General features: G+C 44.6%; 1 protein-coding gene across 2 annotated transcripts in view; it reads left to right on the top strand.

Moving 5' to 3' along the window:
• Window positions 1-514: 514 nt before the first annotated feature.
• Window positions 515-27,449, top strand: part of LOC135524744 (prolyl 3-hydroxylase 2-like) — a 101,694-nt gene continuing 74,759 nt past the window's right edge. For both annotated transcript variants that reach the window (XR_010453012.1, XM_064952531.1), the window contains exon 1: window positions 515-1,142. Coding sequence is in view for 1 of the 2 variants with exons in the window: in XM_064952531.1 (XP_064808603.1) it covers window positions 723-1,142 (420 nt within the window). In the remaining variant the exon portion in view is untranslated. The remainder of the gene's footprint in view (window positions 1,143-27,449) is intronic.

Genomic DNA, 27,449 nt, shown 5'->3' with positions numbered 1-27,449 from the left:
GGTACCGTGGCGTTGTTCCACTCTAGCCATTCTTCGATCTCAGAACATGTTTGGTTAAAGGAAAACAGGGAATGAAAAGGGTCACATTTAACATTGTGTCGCCAAACTTGTGTATTTGTAGGAAAATATAGACTAGAATGTAGACATGTAGCGTAGCCTTATCCAACAGTACTATACAACTGAACAGTAGTTACTGTATCCCGTGTGTTACTAGTACATATTCTAGATATACATGTTGACACTAAACAGTAAGCTACGTCCAGTTAGGATTTATATGTTTTGTTATGAAGTAGCCTATAGATTTAGGCTGATTGTTGCTATGATAAAATAGTTATGTCATGTAGTGCCATCGGGCAATTCATAAAGCTTAGTCTAGTAACTTTACACTTTTGTCAAATGACTGCTAATATCGTAAGAACTCAGTGATTTGTCACCATTGATTAATCGCAGAGGAGTCGGAGTTAGTGGCGCGAGAGTGGGGGGGGTCATTACAGAAAATGTTTCCTTGACTGAAGTAGTCCCATTTACGCCCCGCCATTACCGTCCGGAACATCTGCCAAAAGACTCATTGAATGGGAAGCAAACCTTTTTCAACGTTTAGCCTACCACGTGACTATCACATCTTCTATCTGGACTCCGCAAGCTGCCCTGGTAATTTTATCACAAAACCGAGGAGCTTGTGCAAACTGGTGCGCTTGAAAAAAAGATAACTAACGCCGAAGATGGATGTTGTGCATTTTTCCATTGGTAGTATCTTGTCGATTGCTCTTCAAGCGCTGTTGTTGTCTTCTTCATATGGTTCGTTGGAGCCCTACGATCTTTTATACAACAATGCCGTCGAAGCATTTTACAGAAATGACTATAAAGATGTGGTGCGACACATGGAGGGTGCGCTCAGAAGCTTCGCAGAAGTCCGCCAGACTAAAGTCCGATGTCGGCTGAGATGCCAGAACCAGCACCCGTTTGATTCCGCCTCCATGGACCTGCAGTTCTTTGACGTGGTTCTCCGAAGATCCTATTGTCAGAACGAGTGCATTGAAGAAAAAGTTGGAACACAGTCCATGCACAAAATCAGCGAGGATGTCATCCAGGATTTCCACAGGCGAATCCCGTACAACTATCTTCAGTTGGCTTATCAGAAGGTAAAATATATTTTAGTAAATCTCACCAACAACTTTTGATGTAGTTATTTATTATATTAGTCATCTTTATTAGGCTACAGTGCATCATTCGGTGTCCTACACAGGCCACTGCAATAAGCTCTTGCGCAGCTGTATTCTCACCCAGCTGCTGCTGCTGCTGAGCAACGTGACGCCGTCTCTACCCGGTGAGCTGTTGACTGTGTTGCAGTGTTGTCCTTTCCGTAGCGACGGGAGAAAATACCCAATGTTACGTATATCTGATATAGCCTACTGTATCAGTTTTGTTGCAAATCTTTTTGGGGACTTGAGTGAAACTTTGTCTTTCCCATCCTTACTGTCTCCAATTACTAGCGTAAATATAACACAACTGGCTATAGTAGCACAGGTCCGACACTGAGAGGGTAATTTCCGTCAGTTATATGAAGCATCTTCACAAAACGTACTATTTCTCTAAAGCTAGCACGACTTTCTAACACACGCATGCACATCCATAGTAGGCCTACACACACCGCAGGTTATGGAATTGTGATAGCACCTCCCCCACTATGTCTCTCCCTGCATTCATTCATAACGTTTTCCAGAGAATACCTCTGCCATTGAATCGAAACAGGTACACACATCGGTGAACTTGTTCTCCATCAGAGAATTTCACGGTTCCTTTTTTTATGGCCTGATGTTGTGCCGGTGTCATGGCAACAGCTGGCAGCAGCCACAGAAGTGTGTGTATGTGTTTGCTTTGGCTGCCAGTTACTCCTCGATAACCAACCAGCCCATTACACAGACACTACTACACTGGTATCTGATTACTTATATTTGTATTTATTTAACTAGGCAAGTTGGTTAAGAACAAATTCTTATTTACAATGACACCTACCTTGGCCAAACCCCAATGACCCTGGGCCAATTGTTTGCTGCCCTATGGGACTCCCAATCACGGCCTGATGTGATACAGCCTGGATTACATGGTGGTGCCCCTCAAATCCAGATTTGACATTGGACTGTCTAAAAACACAAACCTGTATATGCCTGCCTAACAACATTTCAAAAATAGTGAATTATTCCCATATCTAAAGCACCAACAACATAAAATCTATTTGATCAAGATCTATTTGAACTGTGAAGAAATCTCAAGTGCCCCGTTCACCGCTCACCTCTCCTCTTTAACACTAGAACCGCTAAAGCAGTCATTTTCACTGGTCATGATTTTATAGTTGTTATTACTCTGCCATTTAAAAAAAGTCAAGCCCCCTTACTTCATTGACTTGTCCTATATAAGTCTACATAACACACTGAGCTTGTTAGAATCTTAATATCACAAACAGAACTGGAGTGTAGTTATAACCAGTTTTAGGGCATGTCACTTCTTCTGACAGTAGGGCTTGCTCCTTCTTCTGACAGTAGGGCCTGCTCCTTCTTCTGACAGTAGGGCCTGCTCCTTCTTCTGACAGTAGGGCCTGCTCCTTCTTCTGACAGTAGGGCCTGCTCCTTCTTCTGACAGTAGGGCCTGCTCCTTCTTCTGACAGTAGGGCCTGCTCCTTCTTCTGACAGTAGGGCCTGCTCCTTCTTCTGACAGTAGGGCCTGCTCCTTCTTCTGACAGTAGGGCCTGCTCCTTCTTCTGACTGTTAAAAGTGCATCTGATAATCACCCTGATAATTGCCTCAACTGAACCTAAAGTATTCCCGAAACAACTTTCACACATATAACAGCAGACTAAATACATTAAGAAAAGTATGATGGGGTAGAATGGGCGAGTTAATGAAGCAAACAATGAATAATTATGAAATCACCAATTGTGAATGAAGAACAGGTCTGGCCATTTATATTGATCCATTCTAATCTTAAAGTGGTATGTACCCGATATCAGTCCACTAAATAAAAGCAGTAGTCTATTCTGACCTACTTGGAGAAGGCCACACAGTGAGAGCGTGCGTACTTGTACATGCTGAACAGCTTTCAATATCTGGGAAAATATCCACATTGGGCAGCGGGTGAGCAAGTGTCTGAGAATGTGGTGGTGAGGCTTGTTGAACTTTAATGTCACCATGGACAATTTCTTCACTTCACTGTCAATGGCGAACAAGTTGCTTGCAAAGAAAACAAGTCTGGCCAGCCCCATGAACAAATACAGGAGCTCCCTCCCTCTGCACCAAATAAGGCACCTGCACAGCCATGGTACAGCACAACAGTGCTGAAGAATGACAAGATGACAGGGACACGATAAAGAGAAAACCAGAGACGATTACGCACAACAAACCAAACAAAAGTATGTCAAGTGTCGAGTAAGTGAAAGTTACCAAAATTGTGTCAACTGTTAGGAAAAGAGAACAGCTAAATTCAACTGTCAGAATGACTGCTCATTAGCTTGAAGGGGGGTGGGGAGTGGTCCGCCGAGACCCAGCGGTTCTAGTGTTAAGGTCTACACTGAGTGTACAAAACTTTAGGAACACCTTCCTAATATTGAGTTTCACCCCCTTTGCCCTCAGAAGAGCCTCAATTCATCAGGGCATGGACAAACTGTCAAAAGTGTTCCACAGGGATGCTGATCCATGTTGACTCCAATGCTTCCCACAGTTGTGTAAAGTTGGCTGTATGTCCTTTGGGTGGTGGACCATTCTTGATACACACGGGAAACTGTTGAGCGTGAAAAACCCAGCAGTGTTGCCGTTCTTGACACTCAGTTCCTGGCACCTACTACCATACCCCGTTAGGCATTTAACTCTTCTGTCTTGCCCATTGACCCTCTGAATGGCACACATACACAATCCACATCTCAATTGTCTCAAGACATTTAAAAAAATCATTCTTTACCCTGTCTCCTCATCGACACTGATTTGAAGTGGATTTAACAAGTGATATCAACAAGGGATTTAATTTAATTTTACCTTTATTTAACCAGGCAAGTCAGTTAAGAACACATTCTTATTTTCAATGACGGCCTGGGAACAGTGGGTTAACTGCCTGTTCAGGGGCAGAACGACAGATTTGTACCTTGTCAGCTCGGGGGTTTGAACTCACAACCTTGCAGTTGCTAGTCCAACGCTCTAACCACTAGGCTACCCTGCCGCCCCAAGTGTTTTTTTGGAAAGAGCAGGTGTTTTGTCTACTCAGTGTATTATAGTAATCATCATCATCATCATCATAATAGGGGGCATGTTTAGGTCATGTACTGTAATTGCATGGCGTTGGCCCAGCCCTATAAATCTGTGCTCAAAGGAAAAACGTATTATGATATTTTCAAGCAGAATAAAAGACTCAAGGGCGGCGCAGTGGTTAAGGGTGCTGTACTGCAGCGCCAGCTGTGCCACCAGAGACTCTGGGTTTGCGCCCAGGCTCTGTCGTAACCATCCGCGACCGGGAGGTCCGTGGGGCGACGCACAATTGGCCAAGCGTCGTCCGGGTTAGGGAGGGCTTGGCCGGTAGGGATGTCCTTGTCTCATCGTGCACCAGCGACTCCTGTGGCGGGCCGGGCGCAGTGCGCGCTCACCAAGGTTGCCAGGTGCACAGTGTTTCCTCCGACACATTGGTGTGGCTGGCTTCCGGGTTGGATGCGCGCTGTGTTAAGAAGCAGTGCGGCTTGGTTGGGTTGTGTATCGGAGGACGCATGACTTTCAACCTTCGTCTCTCCCGAGCCCGTACAGGAGTTGTAGCGATGAGACAAGATAGTAGCTACTAAAAAAACAATTGGATACCACAAAATTGGGGAGAAAACAGGGTAAAATAAAAATAATAATAGGCTCAAAACAAGGAGTTAACTAATGTCTCCATGGCTGTTTTCTAGATAGCCTCCTCCACATGTCTCTGCATGTCTCCCAGCGTGTTGATGTCTTTATGAACTGGCTAAAATGTGACATATCACCTTGAGGTACAAAGGTAGATCTGAGGCATTCCTATTGGCTGGCCTAATACGACTTTATCGATAAGAGCAGGCTCTGTGAGTGTGTGTCGAGCTGGCTGCGCGTTCGCGGTGTTGTCGAGCCGGGGGCACATGCGCGTTTGGGTGTTGTTGAGCCGGGCACGCGCGCGTGTGGGTGTTGTCGAGCCGGGGGCACATGCGCGTGTGGGTGTTGTCGAGCCGGGGGCGTGTGGGTGTTGTCGAGCCGGGGGCGTGTGGGTGTTGTCGAGCCGGGGGCGTGTGGGTGTTGTCGAGCCGGGGGCGTGTGGGTGTTGTCGAGCCGGGGGCGCGTGGGTGTGGGTGTTGTCGAGCCGGGGGCGCGTGGGTGTTGTCGAGCCGGGGGCGCGTGGGTGTGGGTGTTGTCGAGCCGGGGCCGCGTTCGCGGCGTTGTCGAGTCAGGGGCACGTGCACGCGGGTGTTTGTGAAAATATACAACATTCCTCCACTATTTAACATTCCAGCCTCGCACACTCACCACTGGACCTGCTCTCTGGCATAATGGCCCCTTTCGGGCCTGGCAGCAGACGGGCCCACAGACACCAACACAGACACGCCAACTGTTCTACTCTAGTCTGACTGGTGCGTGTCCCAATTCTCCAACCATTTTGCCAGGCAAATATTTTGTTTTCCAGTTGTTTGCTTTACTAAAAGGAGAGACATGCCAGGCTTGTGCTGGAGGTAAAGGGAGACTCTTGTTCTGCCCTAGGTAGCCCCCAGTAGTAGCTGGTGGTTGGCCAGAGCTGGCTCCACATCCTAAAGCCACAGCAGGATCAAAAGCCCTCAGCGGGCCCTGGACTCCCAGGACCTAGTCTCATCGGCTCCTAGGCTATGTTGCTTATCTCCAACATCCTGGGGAGGGTGACCGGTAGGCCACTCTGAGGGATGTGTGAACTGTTGTGAACCAAAGATTCTAACCACATTCTGTCCATATAGGCCCTGTAGGTGATGCTTTTTGGGGGGGATGTCTCTCTTTAATGACTTGTTTCCCGTGCCCATGTTTTGACATTTTGTTTGTGGCTAGGAAAGTTATTGCTTTATTGTTCATCATTTATTGCCAATTAACCACAACACATTTATAGAGACAAAGGAACGAAAGAAATTTAATCACTTAAACATCTGTATTTATTTGGGATTTGGCTAAGGTCAGAGGTGATTTACAGCTCTAAATAGGGCCAGATGGCCCAACTGTTTGATTTATAATTAATTCATGAAGTTATATGACACATGAGAACAGTCTGCCTTTGCAAATTCCATCTGGCCCACCCTATGACACATTGGACTGCACGTTGCTATGTATCTCATTGTGGATAAACTGATTTCCTATTGTCACTTTGTTTGGGAACCCCACTGTCTGGATCCTGCTGTTCTTGAAGCCACAGTGTTCCACAGTGTTTGTCTTTTATTGTTGCATTGTCGAGAAGGAACCTGCCAGTAAGCATTTTGTTTGACGGTGTATCCCGTACATATGTGTAATAAAACCTGAAACCTCCCTCTCCGGAGTGCCACGTTTTTCACCAGTTTTCGCTCAAGGCTCTACACACATGAGCAATTCAGGTACTTGTTTCTCCACTGAGAATGATGGTTTGATATCCACTCAGCAGGCTACCTGTTGTTGATCAGCTCCAACCCTCTCCTACATGGATCTCTGAGATGAAGACGTGGGCTGGACTTCCGTGGACCTGAGGAGGGGGAGGGGGGGGGGGGGGGGGGGTCGTGACCTTAACCAATTACTAGGACTCATTTTCCACTACGCAACAATGTAGTGATCATCGTGGCATCTGTCTCCTTGAAAGCGTTGTTGTCACACTGATCCAACTAGCCAACCAGCCAAGAAGAGAAGGAAAGGGAGTAGAACCCCAGCTCGGAGGGGATCCCCACACCAAATGGATCCCCAGCTAGGAGGGATCCCCACACCGAATGGATCCCCAGCTAGGAGGGATCCCCACACCGACTATATCCCCAGTTAGGAGGGATCCCCACACCGAATGGATCCCCAGCTAGGAGGGATCCCCACACCGACTATATCCCCAGTTAGGGGGGGATCCCCACACCAAATGGATCCCCAGCTAGGAGGGATCCCCACACCGAATGGATCCCCAGCTAGGGGGGATCCCCACACCAAGTGGATCCCCAGTTAGGGGGGATCCCCACACCAAGTGGATCCCCAGCTAGGGGGGATCCCCACACCAAGTGGATCCCCAGCTAGGGGGGATCCCCACACCAAGTGGATCCCCAGCTAGGAGGGATCCCCACACCAAGTGGATCCCCAGCTAGGAGGGATCCCCACACCGAATGGATCCCCAGCTAGGAGGGATCCCCACACCGACTATATCCCCAGTTAGGGGGGGATCCCCACACCAAGTGGATCCCCAGTTAGGGGGGATCCCCACACCAAGTGGATCCCCAGCTAGGGGGGATCCCCACACCAAGTGGATCCCCACATCGAATGGAAGCCCAGCTAGGAAGGTTGGAGTTGGAAACTGGGGTTTTTCGAGTAGAAAAATATCTCCCCCCACATTTCTATTACACAATGTTCTAGAGCAGTATCTGGCATGGGGAGAGCAGATCCTGGTGTTGTCCTCTGTTGCTGATAATTGAAGAGGATTTAAGAGCTGAGAAGGAGGAAGGGGTCGAGGGACTGAATATTATTTACATCAAACAGAAATCCATCCTATAATAGCGGCGTCATGGTGACTCCAGGATAGAGAGAATTTGTCTCTGGAACCTGTTGATAAGGGATATTACTCACTGATGAAGGATAGGAGCTTAGACAGGGAAGATGCTTGGTGAAAGAGCCAGAACACAACCTTCGTCTCCACATTCCTGTGTTGAGTCGGCTCCAGCCCACAGGTTTAAGGACCAGGAGCGATGCAGGGTTTTTTCTATATGCGGTGGCCCACCGACTGGAAGTGTCATTGCTAGCTTTCCCCCGCTAGTAGCAGTGCACATTCATTTCTGCATGTGTGTCACTCCTGAATCCACCACTGATTGGTTGACTCTGAAGCGTGCCGTTACTAACTTACTGCACTGTGCCCACGGTGATCATGGCTGGCCCTAGACAGAGTGGCACTGGGCACGGCCAAAGACTGTCTGCATGACTGCCTCTGAGCGGATACCAGCACAGCAGGAATGTGGGAGCACTCTCCCTAATGAACTGTTCTGTGTTACAGCATCACACTAATGCTCTCTACCTCATTTAACAATCAGAAGGCTAGGGGAAAGGAGGGAAGATGCTGGGAAGCACTGCCTAGAAGACTGCAGTGTTTGCGACGGGAGATGAGGCTGCAGAGAGGGAGAAGAGAGAAACCTGGCCAGGAAGTGACATTCTCAACTGTGTTGACATATTTGTAAAGCCTTAATCAATCCGCAGAGACAAGTTGGTTGTCCGTGCACTCATTTCTGCATCCAGGAGCAGGGGTAGTGTATACTGGGTAGTGTATACTGGGTAGTGTACACTAAAGGCAGGACAGGTGCTTCTGCTGTTTGTTTGATATTGGGTCCAGCTCCTTGCTTTAGATCAACCTGGGAATTTGGCACAATGACACACAGTGCATTCCTAATCATGTGTAATGTATTGGAGGAGCACAACATCCCTCATCATGGCAGGGAGCAGTAGCCTGTTCCAACCAGCCGGTGACCAAAGTGGAGGGTTTCTCTTACTTATTCTTGTTTTCATTAAAGAGGCGTTCATCAGTTTGTGTGGAGGGCTCCGGCTTTGGCATTGAAGTGAGAGAGTTTTGTGGTTCCTGTTTGCTCCGTGGTGTGTGAGTGCGCGTGTGTGTGGTGTGTGAGTAAATATGTGATGCGATTTCTTGTGTGGCCTGTGAGGGGACGAACTTGAGTGTATCCTTGGGAAGGATCCTGTCTATGGAAAAAGGTGAAGTCTCTTGTCATGCTCAGCATCTGTTAAACTTAACTAATGTGACTATATGATGTAGGTTTAGATCAGCTGTGGGACCTTCCATCTTATCAGTTCTGAATGAACTATCTGGGAAGTGAAACTTCGACAGCTTTGTGAGGATGGACTGCTGTGAGGCCAGACAGCACATCCAGAGAGACCAAAGGGCCATTTGTCTATGGAACCGACCATTTACTGTTAATCCATTTTACTGTTAATCCCACAGAACTACACTATGGGCTTTGAGGGGGCGCTGTAGAGGGGGCGCTGTAGAGAGAGAGCGCTGGGTTAGGGTTGGGGAGGATTGAGATGATGAGGGGAAAGACTAACTGTGGTGGATTCTTCCTGGGTGTGTCTCACTGTCCAGTCTGTCACAGTGGGGAGAAATTAGAAGGGGGTTGTGTACACTGGGTAGTGTACACTAATGGCAGGACAGAGTTAGTCACCACCAGTTTGGGGTTTTGACTAAGATGACATTGACTGATATTGTGTTCTTATGTTCTTGATTTAAGAAAGAGTCCGTTTTAGCATTGACTAAGCCCTTGTCTGAGAAGTTTCCACATGGAAAGGGACATTCTCAGAGTTTGCTGAGGGATCTTACATCAGTCTATACTGTAGCTAATTCTGCCTGGCCATGTGCTATAAATTCAGCTAGGTTCTCATGTTGCTTCTCTCCCCTGCGCAGTATTTCCTGGAAGTTCTGGAGAGCTGATGTGTTTAGGGTGGGTGCTATCGAGGTCATGGGGGCAGGAAGTACACTCTATTTTTAAATATTTGGAGGAAAAGGACTTTGAAATTGTCCTCGTCTTTTTATTTTTTCAAATAAATCTAGATGTTATCTTCTGTGAAGCCTGGACCATTGCTTAATTAATTGTACATCTGAGGAGATTAGTCTAGCTAGCTTGCATTCTGTGTGCTGCACATTCATGCTATGAATTGAACTCTGTTCTACTGAATTGAGTTAAACTCAGGGAGGACGACTACCCCAGAGTATTGAAGCCATGAAGTTCAAGGCAAACTGTGGTACTGCAGGCATTATTTGCAAAAAACAGGATCTTCCATTATAGTGAATATACCATTTTCCAATCTTAGTGTTTAATAAAAAAATAAAAAACAATCATGGTACCAATAATTACTTCTGTTACACCAGTTGTATCTCCTATAACTGATTATTTTAAAATCACACACAGAAGAAGTTATAAGGATAATTCAGTTGCTAATAAAACATTTTTAAAAGGGTTTATTGTAATAAGAACATTCTTATTTACAATGACGGCCTACCACGGCAAACCCGGGCCAATTGTGCACCACCCTATGGGACTCCCAATCACGGCCAGATGTGATGCAGCTTGGAATCAAACCATGGACTGCAGTGACACCTCTTACACTGAGATGCAGTGACACCTCTTACACTGAGATGCAGTGACACCTCTAACACTGAGATGCAGTGACTTAGATTACTGTGTCACTCAATGGCAGCCTGCAGTACCCTGTAGGCCTTTAAGTTGAGATACTCAATGAGAGGGGGCAGCACTGAGTTAGCCTGCAACGTCACTTCCTGGAGTAGCTCACTCTACATGTTATGTCTACATACATTTCCCACACAAGACGCCATCTTAACCGACTTTCCTGGCTTGAAATGCGAGTCTTCACATAGGAATGAATTGTGTCACATGATTGATGGCTTTATCCATTCATGTGTACAGTCATTGGTTAAACTTGACTGTTGTCCTCTGTAGAAATAGAGAATTGCGGAGCTTTGGTATGTGGCTGGGATAGTATAGCAGTGGCCTGGTCCTCATATGTCAGTGCAGATCCATATGTCTCTGATTACCCACTGGGATTCAATCAACACAACCACACTGCAGGAGCTGATCTGGGGCCTGTGTTGTGCAAGCCATGTCCAATCAGACAGTAGGACAAATGTAGTAGCGCTGTTGGATGACATTTACTTTCTGATGCATGAGTCCAATGTGGCAGCTATGTTAGTATTGTTTAAGGCCTTTTGAAATGGCATGTATCCTTCAAAGTCTCCTTCAATGTCTCATGTGATGAATAGGGTTGAACAATTCAGGTATCTTCCCTTTCCAGGAATCCTGTTTTAAAGATTCCGGATATCTTGCTAATATTCTAATGGGTATTTCTGGAAAATCTGGGGATTTTGGAAAAGTTACCAGTTTTACAACCCTAGTTCTGAGAAGACTTAAACAGTTAGTGCGTCTTCAAGTTTCTATATGATGTGAAAAACATGTGAGTCAGAGGTGCAGTCGCTCTCAGCTCTCACTCGTCAATCCCAAGGCTGAGGTTGTTTCCTGTGAAATTCAATTAGAGGTGTTCATTGTTTACCCACGGTCTCTATGCTGTCATCAACTCTAGACCCGAGTTTCAGAGAGGCTGTATAACAAACACATGTGTTTATATGACTATGTGTGTCTGTGTGGTGTGTGAGAGGGGGGGAAAGAGAGCGGGGGATAGAGTACAAACTAAAGGCCAATCTGTTTTGAAAAGCTTGGCTGGACTCTTGATATGGAGCTCTTTATAACACACCATAAAAAGACAACCTTAATCTCCATGGCTCAGAATTTGTCCAGACGTCCATCCTTCTTGTCAGACAACTACCAAATGTGCAACGTAGTGATGCACTGATATTACATTTTTGGCCGCACCGATATCCAATATTTTCCTTGCCCAACAAAAACGATACCGATAACTGATATTTAACATTTTAGCGGCCTTATAAGAATTCTAGTACAGTTAAATGCATCATCATTGTGTGGTTTTCTTCCAAGATGGCATAGCAGTTCAGACGTCTTTTGTCCTCGTCTTGTCGTGTCCCATATATATATATATATATTTACAACTATATTTACAACTGTTTTCACATTTTTTTTCTCCATAAACTCATCTTAAAAACACTCTCCTGCAACCCGCCTCACCAATTTATATTTATAAAAAAGTATTATTTACCTCAACTCTGTAATACTCCAAGAAGCTAGCCAGAAACTCCAAGAAGCTAGCCAGATGCTAGCCAGACGCTAGCCAGAAACTAGCCAGAAGCTAATCAGAAGCTAGTTCAGAAGCTAGTTAGCTTATTTACTGGCAAATCGTTAGTATTCAGCTAACCACGGTTTGTGGTCATCAGCTATCCTTTAGCTCGAAAATCTATTGCCAGTTTTGTACGGCGCAGCGCGGCTCGGAACGGAACATACCGGACCAATTTTTTTCTCCATGTCCCTGGATTTCAACCGCTAACTCTGGACATTCATACCTGGATCTCACAGCTAGTTAGCTGCTATCCGTGTGACTATCGGCTTTCGTCAATTCCGGAGCAATTCCATCAATCACTCCTGGGCTGCAGTCACCTATCCGGACCCATGTTACTGCCTACGTGGAGCCCCACCAGGCCTTCACAACTGGACTGCCGACGTTATCTACCCGAAGGAGTTATCCGGCTGGCTCCTCCGTCGCGATGTTACCTGAACGCCCATCTGCGGCCTGCTAACCGCTAGCTGTCTTATCGGCTGCTATCTGAATAGATAATCGAACAATTTATTTATTTTTATTATTATTTTATTTTTCCTTTTCCTTTATTTTTCCTTCTTGGGCCTCTATAACTTTTTTTTTTTTTTTTTTTTTGTACTACACGGAACCCCACTAATCTACTGACGGAACGCAAGAGGTGGCTAATAACAGACCTCCATCCTATGCAAGCTTGCTACCGATGGCCTGGCTAGCTGTCTAAATCGCTGTGACCCCCAACCAACCTCTCCACTCACTGGACCCTTTTGATCACTCGACTAAGCATGCCTCTCCTTAATGTCAATATGCCTTGTCCATTGCTGTTCTGGTTAGTGTTTATTGGCTTATTTCACTGTAGAGCCTCTAGTCCTGCTCACTATACCTTATCCAACCTATTAGTTCCACCACCCACACATGCAATGACATCTCCTGGTTTCAATGATGTTTCTAGAGACAATATCTCTCTCTTCATCACTCAATACCTAGGTTTACCTCTACTGTATTCACATCCTACCATACCTTTGTCTGTACATTATACCTTGATGCTATTTTATCGCCCCCAGAAACCTCCTTTTACTCTCTGTTCCAGACGTTCTAGACGACCAATTCTTATTGCTTTTAGCCGCACCCTTACTCTACTCCTCCTCTGTTCCTCTGGCGATGTAGAGGTGAATCCAGGCCCTGCAGTGCCTAGCTCCACTCCTATTCCCCAGGCGCTCTCTTTTGATGACTTCTGTAACCGTAATAGCCTTGGTTTCATGCATGTTAACATTAGAAGCCGCCTCCCTAAGTTTGTTCTATTCACTGCTTTAGCACACTCTGCCAACCCGGATGTTCTAGCTGTGTCTGAATCCTGGCTTAGGAAGACCACCTGAAATTTTAATTCCAAACTACAACATTTTCAGACAAGATAGAACTGCCAAAGGGGGTGGTGTTGCAATCTACTGCAAAGATAGCCTGCAGAGTTCTGTCCTACTATCCAGGTCTGTACCCAAACAATTTGAACTTCTACTTTTAAAAATCCACCTCTCTAAAAACAAGTCTCTCACCGTTGCCGCCTGCTATAGACCACCTCTGCCCCCAGCTGTGCTCTGGACACCATATGTGAACTGATTGCCCCCCATCTATCTTCAGAGCTCGTGCTGCTAGGCGACCTAAACTGGAACATGCTTAACACCCCAGCCAACCTACAATCTAAACTTGATGCCCTCAATCTCACACAAAATATCAATGAACCTACCAGGTACCTCGCCAAAGCCTTAAACACGGGCACCCTCATAGATATCATCCTAACCAACTTGCCCTCTAAATACACCTCTGCTGTCTTCAACCAAGATCTCAGCGATCACTGCCTCATTGCCTGCATCCGTAATGGGTCAGCGGTCAAACGACCTCCACTCATCACTGTAAAACGCTCCCTGAAACACTTCAGCGAGCAGGCCTTTCTAATCGACCTGGCCGGGGTATCCTGGAAGGATATTGATCTCATCCCGTCAGTAGAGGATGCCTGGATATTTTTTTTAAATGCCTTCCTAACCATCTTAAATAAACATGCCCCATTCAAGAAATTTAGAACCAGGAACAGATATAGCCCTTGGTTCTCCCCAGACCTGACTGCCCTTAACCAACACAAAAACATCCTATGGCGTTCTGCATTAGCCTCGAACAGCCCCGTGATATGCAGCTGTTCAGGGAAGCTAGAAACCATTATACACAGGCAGTTAGAAAATCCAAGGCTAGCTTTTCAAGCAGAAATTTGCTTCCTGCAACACTAACTGAAAAAGGTTCTGGGACACAAAAGTCCATGGAGAATAAGAACACCTCCTCCCAGCTGCCCACTGCACTGAAGATAGGAAACACTATCACCACTTATAAATCCACCATAATTAAGAATTTCAATAAGCATTTTTCTACGGCTGGCCATGTTTTCCACCTAGCTACTCCTACCCCGGTCAACAGCACTGCACCCGCCACAGCAACTCGCCCAAGCCTTCCCCATTTCTCCTTCTCCCAAATTCGTTCAGCTGATGTTCTGAAAGAGCTTCAAAATCTGGACCCCTACAAATCTGGACCCTTTCTTTCTAAAATTATCTGCCGAAATTGTTGCCACCCCTATTACTAGCCTGTTCAACCGCTCTTTCGTGTCGTCTGAGATTCCCAAAGCTTGGAAAGCAGCTGCGGTCATCCCCCTCTTCAAAGGGGGGACACTCTTGACCCAAACTGCTACAGACCCATATCTATCCTACCATGCCTCTCTAAGGTCTTCGAAAGCCAAGTCAACAAACAGATTACCAACCATTTCAAATCTCACCATACCTTCTCTGCTATGCAATCTGGTTTCAGAGCTGGTCATGGGTGCACCTCAGCCACGCTCAAGGTCCTAAACGATATCTTAACCGCCATCGATAAGAAACATTACTGTGCAGCCGTATTCATTGATCTGGCCAAGGCTTTCGACTCTGTCAATCACCACATCCTCATCGGCAGACTCGACAGCCTTGGTTTCTCAAATGATTGCCTCGCCTGGTTCACCAACTACTTCTCTGATAGAGTTCAGTGTGTCAAATCGGAGGGTCTGCTGTCCGGACCACTGGCAGTCTCTATGGGGGTGCCACAGGGTTCAATTCTTGGACCGACTCTCTTCTCTGTATACATCAATGAGGTCGCTCTTGCTGCTGGTGAGTCTCTGATCCACCTCTACGCTGACGACACCATTCTGTATACTTCTGGCCCTTCTTTGGACACTGTGTTAACAACCCTCCAGGCAAGCTTCAATACCATACAACTCTCCTTCCGTGGCCTCCAATTGCTCTTAAATACAAGTAAAACTAAATGTATGCTCTTCAACCTATCGCTACCTGCATCTACCCGCCTGTCCAACATCACTACTCTGGACGGCTCTGACTTAGAATACGTGGACAACTACAAATACCTAGGTGTCTGGTTAGACTGTCAACTCTCCTTCCAGACCCACATCAAACATCTCCAATCCAAAGTTAAATCTAGAATTGGCTTTCTATTTCGCAACAAAGCATCCTTCACTCATGCTGCCAAACATACCCTTGTAAAACTGACCATCCTACCACACCTCGACTTTGGCGATGTCATTTACAAAATATCCTCCAATACCCTACTCAACAAATTGGATGCAGTCTATCACAGTGCAATCCGTTTTGTCACCAAAGCCCCATATACTACCCACCATTGCGACCTGTACACTCTCGTTGGCTGGCCCTCGCTTCATACTCGTTGCCAAACCCACTGGCTCCATGTCATCTACAAGACCCTGCTAGGTAAAGTCCCCCCTTATCTCAGCTCGCTGGTCACCATAGCACCTCCCACCTGTAGCACATGCTCCGGCAGGTATATCTCTCTAGTCACCCCCAAAACCAATTCTTTCTTTGGCCGCCTCTCCTTCCAGTTCTCTGCTGCCAATGACTGGAAGGAACTACAAAAAGCACTGAAACTGGAAACACTTATCTCCCTCACTAGCTTTCAGCACCAACTGTCAGAGCAGCTCACAAATTATTGCACCTGTACATAGCCCACCTATAATTTAGCCCAAACAACTACCTCTTTCCCTACTGTATTTTATTTATTTTGCTCCTTTGCACCCCATTACTTTTATTTCTACTTTGCACATTCTTCCATTGCAAATCTACCATTCCAGTGTTTTACTTGCTATATTGTATTTACTTTGCCACCATGGCCTTTTTTTGGCTTTACCTCCCTTATCTCACCTCATTTACTCACATCGTATATAGACTTGTTTATACTGTATTATTGACTGTATGTTTGTTTTACTCCATGTGTAACTCTGTGTCGTTGTATGTGGCGAACTGCTTTGCTTTATCTTGGCCAGGTCGCACTTGTAAATGAGAACTTGTTCTCAACTTGCCTACCTGTTTAAATAAAGGTGAAATAAAATAAAATAAATAAAAATGAACTTTGGGATTGGTGGGTCCCCTGCGGGATGGTTGAGCTAATGCGATTAGCATGAAGTTTTAAGTAACAATAACATTTACCAGGACATAGACAGTTCTGATATTGGCAGAAAGCTTAAATTATTGTTAATCTCACTGCACTGTCCAATTTTCAGTAGCTATTACAGTGAAATAATACCATGCTATTGCTTGAGGAGAGTGCAGTTTTGAGCATGAAACGTTATTAATAAACAAATTAGGCACATTTGAGCAGTCTTGATACAACATTTTGAATAGAAATTTAATGGTTCATTGGTTCAGACTAAAACTTTGCACATACACTGCTGCCATGTAGTGGCCAATATCTAAATTGCATCTGGGCTGGAATAATACATTATGGCCTTTCTCTTACATTTAAAATATGATGGTACAAAAACAATACCAAAAAAAATGTTTTTTCTTTTTTGTATTATCTTTTACCAGATCTAATGTGTTATATTCTCCTACATTCCTTTCACATTTCCACAAACTTCAGTGTTTCCTTTCAAATGGTATCAAGAATATGCGTATCCTTGCTTCAGGTCCTGAGCTACAGGCAGTCAGATTTGGGTTTGTCATTTTAGGTGAAATTTAAAAAAGGGGGTAATCCTTAAGACTAGTTAAATAAAGGTTACACACCACACTGAACATGGCATTTACGGATGTCCCCATTACCAGTAAAACATAATCAAAACCTATTTATTTCACTTACTTGCTGTGCTGTTTTGTTGTTCATTTGTTCAGTTGTTCCATTCTCAACCAGGATTTCTATGAAACGCTGTTTGGGTCTTTGTGAAAAGATACACAATTTGACGTGTCAAATAAGCTTGTTGACCAATCAGGACCTGAATATGACTGCACATCACATAATAATTTAACACGACCATAATTTTTTAACATAGTTATTACACATTGATTACACCATCACTCGTATTTCATATGTCACAACGATTCATCGATATGTATGCTATGATGCTGGTAAAGTTGTCTCACACACCTATAGTGCTGGTCATAAAAACAGCTAGCTAGCTCATGGATGCAAATGATGTCCTTCCCTCAAAAACATAGCAAAAATAAGGATAAGGATTAGTCACAATAGTGGACTTTGCGGTTAGCCTTCAAAATAAAAGTATGTCATTGACAGTGAAACAAATGAATTCAAATAGTAGAATTATGCCATAATTGAATAGATGATGCTAAACGAGGTTGGAATGTTATTTTATAAAATGACAATTTGTTAATTTGACAATCTGTTGAAATCACACTATTTGACTTTAGAATTGCATTGGGGGCATACTCATTACACTGTACAGCCTTACCTGTGGATCAATGACATGGGGTATCAGTCTACTCAGTGACACCCAGAGAACATTCTCGTCTTAGCTCTTATTGCGGGACTCTGAAACAACTGAATTGAGCCACATTTATTGTCAACCTATGTGTATTGAACATTAGTCCTGAGGAAAAACAATACTGCGTGGATGTTTTGGAGAAAATGTTAAACATATTTGGGGTATTGAGTAGCCTGATACCCCGTTTCATTGATCCCCAGTCCTTAGGCAAAGCTGTACAGTGCAATATGAATGTCAACACACAATAGGCTGACTGGGGAGGTGATTTCACACAGTCACAGTCCTCACAGTTGTGTTCTGTGGGTGTCACTGAGTAGACGGATACCCAATTTCATTGCTTCACATGCCAACCTTGTTTAACATTATCTCTGCTAAATATGGCATGATTCCACCAATTTTAACCTTCTGCATCACTTTCAAAGAGGTACTTTTATTTTGAAGGTCAACCACAAATTCCACTGTTGTGCCTAATCCTTATTGTGGCTGGCTTCACAACACAACCCAGTCCGGTCGAGTGTCATTAGCCAGATGAAACTAGCTGGCTGATTATAACGTTAGCTTTGGGCAACAGGGTTAAGTAGCTGGTTAGCTATTTATTTTCTTGAACTGAAGTTAAATTTCAATAGGCAAGTGGCGACCTAGCTAATAGTTACTCACAAAGATTCCTAAATCATTGCTAAGAATAATGTAAATGACTGCAGTTTCTACTGGTCATTGTTTTCAGGCTGGTTGTATTGGTGCTAGCTAGGTACCAAGCTAAAGTTAGCTAGCTAGCTGCCCCAGCAGTGGCGTCGATCAAATAAGGCTTTATTACCAACGCGGTATTGTAAACACATTGTTCATGGCCGGTGTTTGCAGACTTTTTTGTACAGGAGTGCTGTGTTGCATGTGTAGTCATATAGGTGTGCACGTCTGCTTTGACATCCGTTTTCAGGAATACAGCAAGTTCATGCTGGCTTCCCCGTTGATTGTTATTGCACCATTGTCTTAGATGTTTGGTTATTGAAGCTGCACTAAGTTTATTTGAGACACGTTTTACGAAAAGTGTCTCACTGTCTTCACTCTTCCCCCAGACAGCCCTGCTGAAAAGTCCAACATGTGGCAGGTGCGCAAGTCTTGACTTCCACTAGGTTATTATGACAAAATGTAGTGCTGAGGGAGAGGGTGTGTATGTTGGCATCGTCTACCACTTAGGCCAGATGTCCTCGCAGAACCTTCACTGTACATCCCATGGCTTCCCCAAAACTCTGGGTTATGTATGTCACGACCCTCACGGAAAGACTCTATAGAGTTATTTCACAAGAAGATGTTCCGCTGGCTTACAGAGCACCCCAAGCAGATTAGCTTGGTTGATGGATGGGATGTGGAGAGAGTTTGAGAAGGGGATGGCTGGGATCTGGCAGGTCCTGATGACGATAGCAGTCGGTTTGGGTTCATGCCTTTTGGATAACAAAGCCTTTGTCTTGTGAAATAAACCTGTTTAATAGCACTAGGGAGAGAGTAATTGGGTTTATGAGAATTGAGCATTCTTGGTTGGGATTCAATCAAATGCAGTTGACTGACTGCTTCCTGCCAAGGTCATAACCCTGTGAAGATCCCACATGGGGTGTTGGGTTGGAGAGGTAGCTATTGCTTGTCTTAACCTCCCCTGACCAATATGGAAGAAAACCTCCAGTGAGTGTGACAGCTTAGAGATCAGTGTCAGGCTGAACCCCTGACTTGGGCCACACATGGTCCCTGTTTGTACAGGGCTTGTTTTTGTTGTCTTAGCTATATAAAAAGACACTCCACAAGCTTAACCCCCAGTTCAACCTATCAATGTTTCCCTTATGTCAGAGTCCTGTTAGGTGAAGTTTTACATGTGTTCTCTGGACGTATTCGGAATGGAATATATCTTTGATGGTAGTGAGTCTCAGGACTAGCTAGCTGTCCCTAGTGGCGTCTTTCGACTTGCTGTGGAGATTCCTCGTTAGAATGACTTAGTTCCTGGCGAGAACAGACCAGTCCAGCACAGATGACAGACAGCTGGTGCCCCTGTCTGCAGTGAGGAGATGAGGTGTGCGCTGTTTGAAAAACATTGAAAGCAGTGTAGAAGAAGCCATGTAACCGGCTAGCCACTGAGATCCGCTAAAGCTAGTTACAGAACAAGGGAGTAGATTGTGTTGTGTGCATTTGAAGAGAATGAGCAGGTCTATTTGCAATCGGTCTTCATGATCGAGACCTTGCCAAATGGATGCTGTGATGTGTACACAACTAGAACAAACTCCGCTTTCGTTTGCCCAGGAAAGCAGGCAGCACTAGCTGTGCTCTCTGCATTTAGTACTGAAGGCTTACTTGGAGAAGGAGGGATAATGAGGAAGGATTCACTCTCACTTTAAACCTCTGCCATTGAAACAGAGTAAAACCTGCTTAAAATTCTTAGACAACTATTAGCTCAAGTAGTTTGCTATCGCTAAACATGTGTGCAGAGTTTTATTTTACAACTGTTTTTACAACGCCCGCCTGCGCTTGACTTTATTAGGTCCTGTCAGCTTTATTTTCCAGGCTATTAACTTGTCATTAGGGTGCTAGTTTCAAAGTCAGACTTGCTGTGTAACATGGTCGGGTAAGCCCTCCTCGGGTTCATTTTCAAAGTATGTGGAGGCTTTGTCTCCAGTCATGATTTTGAGGGAAAATGACTGCATTGCCAAAACGACGTCCACATGCGCTTAATAAGAGGCAAGGCCTCCGTCTTCCTGGATGCCTACACACTAAGGTGACCACAACACTCTGGAAAGTAGAGGATGGGAGAGTAAACGAAAGAGATCCCTTGCGGTGAAATCGCAAACATAGTGACAAACCCCCTTAATAAGACCCCATGCAGAATAGATTGGAGTGAAGGAAGAGAGAGTCCTAGAAACTGTCTGCTTGTAGTCTCACGGATGTTGATGCTATCAAATAGCTGTATCTGACCACGCATCCCTTAGGAAGATGTTTATTGGGTGGCATGTTTACATTTCTGTGTTTTGTCTCTGAAGCAGCTTTGTTTTGTCAGGCTCCAATCTAACACAGAATTTGGCTTCATTGTAGCTATGCCTTGAGTATAGAGCTTCTTGAGGCTCTCAAGGCCACAGAGAGGGGGGGTTAGGGTAATTTTAGACAATGATTGTCCTAGATTTTTCTTAATTGGGAACATATTGTTTAGAGTTCTCTCAGCTGTTTTTCTCAGGGCTCACATAGTTATAGCATGTCCCCATCGGAACAGACTTGTCAGATGTGTGTACACAGAGCTGCTCCCCCTAATTCTCAGGCTTTCCCATCCCAATTAGCCTGGTAAATATAGATGTTTGGTGATCTACACAACTCCGTTCTGTGTACACGGTGGTGTCAGAGATCTATTTTGTGTATTGAATGAGATGAGGCCTGTTATGAGAACACAATTATTAGTTCAGCACATCACAGCTTGTATACACTGAGTGTACAAAATACTAATAACACCTTCCTAATATTGAGTTGCACCTCCTTTTGCCCTCAGAATAGCCTCAATTTGTCGGGGCATGGACTCTAAAAGGTGTTGAAAGCTTTTCACAGGGATGCTGGCCCATGTTGACTCCAATGTTTCCCACAGTTGTGTAAAGTTGGCTGGATGTCCTTTGGGTGGTGGACCATTCTTCATACACATGGGAAACTGTTGAATGTAAAAAAATACAATTAAAAATACAGCAGCGATGCAGTTCTTGACACACTCAAACCGTTTATCTTTTTTCTTAGCAATGCCGAAGCAACTACTCTCATTTGCATAATGAACATGTTGCCAATGGCATGTCAGCCCAATTTGTCATATTCTAAGTATGTATCTATCTAATGAAGGAGCCCCACATGAGATCAAATGCTTGGCAAGACAGTTTACAGTCTAGGAGAAATTAAATCAAGAAAACAATGCCTCTTTTTTTTTTGTTCTTGTACAGTGGGCAGCTCAACGTCAGCTCAATTGCCATATCAGATATCTCCATCTCAATCTCTCCTAGCATTTCCTCAGAACATCCGGAAAACAATCATCTGGGCAATTCTCTCAATTCTCCTGTCATCTTTCAACTTGAAAATGACTCTCAAGAGCTTTCTCAGATATGTTCTAAAGTGTTCTCCGGGTTAGAGCATAAGATTAAGGGTGAAGCAGCATTTTCCAGGATGTGGGGACCTCGCTGGTTCAGTGGAATCATTTCTGGGGAACTACAGTTTCATAAAAAGCTGACCTCGTAGAAATTTGATGGTTTCAAAGGCTGGCTTTGATGTTGGTTTACTAGTTAACCCTAAACTCTTGTAAAGTTAAGCCCAACATATTCTCTCTTAATGATCTAAATAAGGGTATGCACGATAGTTATGTGGTTTCAGTTAATTATAGGTGCTTATTCCTAAATACTTTTCACATGTTTACTCCATATGCTTATGCAAGAGAGAGACACTGGGATCTTGGTGGCCTACTGTACACATGTTAATATTCATTACTTAAATAAATTGTAAGGCAGACCTACATTGTATAACTTTGTATAACTGTCAGTTTGAGTAATTTTGGTCCTCACTATTCATGCAATAGGAATTTCTGAGAGGATCCCTCAAACCAAACCATTCCATGCTTTGCGTGATGGTGCAGATTTCTGGAATGGCCTTCTGCTTGTTTATTTTCACATCTCCCCTGAGTGAATAAATACTTCTACACAGTAGGACGCAGTGACGATTAACCTCTGAGGCTGGTTGCTAAGCATCGGTGAAACAAACAGAAGGACCAATGAGAGGTCTGGTTCTCTATGTGGGGACTGCAAGCATCTCTTCATCAGGGTGGAATGTCTTTTTATGGGGCTGAGCTGATGGTGAGCCTCACTTCACTGTTCGCTAACTCCTGATGCATACCGGACAGACCAGCTATGACATTCATGAGAAAATTAGGTCCATTTCCCAAGACGGTCTCCTAGCAGACTGATTCAGTCTGAATCAGAAGAGAAGTACAATATGCCATTGTTCCACCATGGTATTTGGACCGTGGTTGGACAGATTGTTGGATATTAAACAACCAGCCTTTTATAGCTTTTTAGGGAGAAATTAACTCTGTAATGTAGGTTATTACCGTCTATGAAAGCATCCATTGTTGCTTTTCATTTACAGTACATGCTCAACTGTTGTGTCAATATTAGCTTCATTCTAAATTTGATTTGTGCAAAATAATCACATTTTTTGTGTTCAAAAGCATGCGACTATTGCATTTCAGACAATTTAATTGTCAAGGGGGGGAAATGATCACTTACATTACTTTAAATGTCATAACAGTGCTGCCTGGAGTTGGAGGCGGAGGAGGCACTATAGTTCCCAGAGTGGTGGAGCAAAACGGTTCCCTGGGCCCCAGCGATGCAGAACTCCCAAACCAAACAAGCTAAATGTGTTATTATGTTATTTTTGAGGAATACAACACTGAGTCTTGCGCGAAAGCACCTGTTGTTCCGGAACGCTGCGTGATCTTGCTCTCCGTGGCCGACGTGAGAAACTTTTAAGCAGTTTAACACTCGCATGGCCGCCGGGCCAGATGGACGGCAGGTAGCCTAGTGGTTAGAGTGTTGGCCTAGTAACATAAAGGTGAATCAATGAGCTGACAAGGTAAAAATTGTTGTTCTGCCCCTCAACAAGGCAGTTAACCCGCTGTTCCTAGGCCGTCATTGTAAATAAGAATTTGTTCTTAACTGACTTGCTTAGTTAAATAAATGTTAAATTTAATTAAATCACCACGCTGGGGATCCTGGGACTAACCACCTCCCTCTGTAACTGGTTCCTGGACTTCCTGACGGGACAGTCCCAGGTGATGAGGGTAGGCAACAACACCTCCGCCATGCTGACCCTCAATACGGGGGCACCTCAAGCGTGTGTGCTTAGTCCCCTCCTGTGCTCCCTGTTCACGACTGCGTGGCTGCGAACAACTCCAACTCCAACACCATCGTGAAGTTGGCTGACGACACGACGGTGGTAGGCTTTTATCACTGACGCCGATGAGACGGCCTACAGGGAGAAGGTCAGAGACTTGGCAGTGTTGCCATGACAACGTCAACGTCAGCATATGTGGGAACTCCTTCAAGATTGTTTAAAAAGCATTCCAGGTGAATCCAGTTAAGATAATGCCAAGAGTGTGCAAAGCTGTCATCAGGGCAAAGGGTGGCTACTTTAAATAATCTCAAATATAAAGTATATTTTGATTTGTTTAACACTTTTTGGGGGGTTACAACATGATTCCCTGGTTATTTCATGTGTTATTTTATTGTCTTATTGTTTTCACTATTATTTTACAATGTAGAAAATAGTAAAAATAAAGAAACTCTAGTAGGTGTGTCCAAACTGACTGGTACTGTAGCTCCATTCTTGTGTATTTTATTCCTCTCATGTTTATAATTTGTAGATTCTGCATCGTTGGGAAGCATTTCACGGTTAAGTATACACCAGTTGTATTCAGTGCATGTGACAAATAAATCATTTGATTTGACAGTGATTAATCCATTGTTAAAAAGGTTTTCTGTGGGCTATGATGGGAACAGTTTTTCTAATCAGATTTTTTTTATTTATTTTTTTAACTCATTGGAAAAACTCCTGACCCTGGTGAGGATGTAAACCCTGTCAAACTGTAGCAACCTTGTGCTTGTTCATACGAATGACATTTAAAAAAAAACTAGACTAATGGCTGTTTCCTCTGTAGACTCCGAAATAACTGTATAGAAAAAGGAATTAACGTTCCCTATAGGAATGGCTGAAAGAACCAGAGGTATTCAGTGTTTTAGGACGTCACAATGCTGGCAAGCCCTATTGTGTTGATTGATTAATTGCGGTTAATCATTTTGAATTTTAAAGGTCTAGCCAGACCACGTTTAAATATCAACCAAATTTGATCACGTTCACATGTTCTGCTAACACAAACAAATGTACTATAAATACATAACGTTATCACTTTTACCCTGGCCAGATTGACAGGGCGCGTAGGCTGTATGCAGCTGCTGCTGTTAGTAGCCTACAGTTGATCAGACTGAAAAAATGTCTTTTTTTTCTTCTGATAGGCATACATAAATAAATCATATTTGGGTGTAGTGTAGGCTGTGGCAACATTTATGTCGAGAGTTTTGGCTTGTCTGTCGGGAGTAATGTGTTGTCACAGTTTGCTGAATAAATACCGGAGTAGTGGAAAGCGTACTTGAGCATGTGTTGTGCCCGTGATTTCTGTTAATCTGATTGGACAAGGCGCGCACAGAACCTGCAGCACACCAATGTGAAGGACATATAAATTGTGCTGGAGTTGACAAGTCAAGAGGCAAATCCGTCTAAAAAAAAACTATATCTCTTTTTAATGCTTTTGTGTCTGTTTTTTTTTTAAAGCTATATCAAAAGTGGTGAGGCACTGCCCCACCTGATTGAAAAGTGCTCGGGAACATACCAGCTCACCACACGCTTTCCAGTGGCTCTGCCTGGAGGAACATCTCTCTGTCCTCCCTGAGCTCACTAAAAAGGGAGTGTGGTCCTTGCATAAACTGCTCTCTCCCAGCCAACAGTAACCCCAGCTTCTTTTCCTCTCACTCGCCGAGCGTGATGTGGTCTGTCGAAACGTGCAGGCGTGTGATAGGCTCCCCGTTCTACAGTATGTTTTCCATGAGCTGTGTCCCAGCCTCTACAGCAGGCCACTGCGGTGGTTTTCTGCCCCGTCAGGCTGCAGGGAGGCCGTGTGGTGGGAAGCATAGAGAAAAGCCTCTATCGGGAAGGCCAGGGCACTAGGCAATGTCACACTCGGTATCATGTGACCTCAAAGACTGAATCGTTCTGGAATAGGACAGGATGGGACTGTAAAAGGAAATGAATTATATGGGAGTCTTTTGTACTTTCTGACTGTGCAACTGAATTTGCAGAGTTTCTGTTGCACTATCAATCCAGCCGTTACGTAACTAGCGTATTTGCTAGGACTACACCAAAGGTTAGCAGGGATTATGTGAGTGAGGAATTTGATGCTTGAGGGCTTTAGGGAGAAGTGTTGAGAAAATAATTTATTGCCTGAATGACTAATTTCAATCAGGGCCCCGCGTCCATTGGGAATGCTGTTATGGATGGTAATAGCTGTCACCTTCAGTTCACCCTCTTTCCCCAGTGCCCTCAGACTTACTGCGACTCATTAGGTCTTGGACAAGGTTTCTAAACCAGTACCACCCTCTGGCTAGACTTTCTGGATAAGGGGGGAGTTTTTTGTTGTTGTTAATGACCAAGAACACCCCCCTCGAGTACAAGAAGGAAAAAGCAGCGTTACACCTCTGTGGGAAAGCTGTATATGTCTAAGACATCTGTTATATTGTACCCTGTTAGCTGCGTGGGGCGACTTTCACTCACCATCACCTGGTTGACATTCGAAAGGAAGGTAAATGTTTGAAGGGTTTAGAGATGTCTTCAGCCTGGCTTTCTTTTGTCAGCCCCACAACTAACAGCTGTCGCGGCTCTGTGTGGAAAACTCACATAGAAAACAAAACAGACATCTCTGTCCCAGGACAGAGGACAGGTATTATGGAAGGGTGTAACTATAGCTTACTACTACATGGCTGTGTGGAGTGCCTGGGGAGAGTTGAGCATGCAGACAAGTAGGTCACTTACCTGTCAACCCCGTCCTTGTATAATTAAGCATGCTCTTTGGGAATGACCTCCCTTTTTGGAAGATCTTACACTATGTTTAGACATTTTAACTCCGGTTGCTCCCAGCACATGCCGTACATACACCCCAGGCTGTCACATAGCATTTCCCATTGTGACCCTTTTGTTTTTACAGTGACGTTAAGACTTGGAATGCGAAGCTGCAGCATTTTTATTGCTGTGATTATTTCCCGTTAGACTGTGCTGCTCCCTGCTATTCGCTTTCGGTGCCACACACAATCAGGACCCCAGGACTGCTTGGCAGGGAAAGCTGTGGGGAAATATATATATATATATATATATCGTTGCCATCTATATTGTGTATGATTCCTGGTCAGGGGTGTATTGAATGAACCTGCAGGAAATAGCAGTCATGACTAGAGGCTTCATGTGGGGCTGTGTCAGGCCACTTCCCTTCACCTCCAGTTGTGACAGGAAAGATCAAAGTGGAGCCCCCTGCAGGGTTCGTGCTCGGGGGTATGTATGTATGACCCCTGTCCCACCCCTGCCTAAAGAGGAAATTATGTCAATAACTAATCAGGGAGTTAAATGGATACCTTTTCTTCCACAGGCACTGGTGTCCCAATCCCATCACCAATGATAGTCACTGTGTTCCCCAGTTGTTAATTTACTGTCTATGCCCTCCCCTGTCTGTTATTCTTTGGAGAATCTCCCTCCAGGAATCTGTGGGAGGTCCCCCATGATCCTGTTACTCCTCTGGCTGGCTTATCTCTCGGCTGAGTCCTCAAGCTGAAAGCCAGATGGTGGCGGTGTGAGTTTCCCAGACCCAGACTGCTTTGTGTGCGGAGGCCTGATGGCATTGCTAGGGATTTCCCTTCGTCCCTGGGGATGGACAACTCTCCTCTCCTCACAACTCTCCTCACCGATTCAAACTGCATATCTCACTCCTTTCGCTCTGTTCACCTCTTCTAACAGGTATGGGAGGTTTCATGCATTCAACATGGCTTACGCTTATCCAATACCTTTTACAGTAGATGTATATATCAGGTAAG

Source organism: Oncorhynchus masou, chromosome 31 (assembly GCF_036934945.1).
Source record: "Oncorhynchus masou masou isolate Uvic2021 chromosome 31, UVic_Omas_1.1, whole genome shotgun sequence".
In the NCBI taxonomy this organism is placed as follows: domain Eukaryota; kingdom Metazoa; phylum Chordata; class Actinopteri; order Salmoniformes; family Salmonidae; genus Oncorhynchus; species Oncorhynchus masou.
This window is presented reverse-complemented; position numbering and strand designations above follow the sequence as displayed.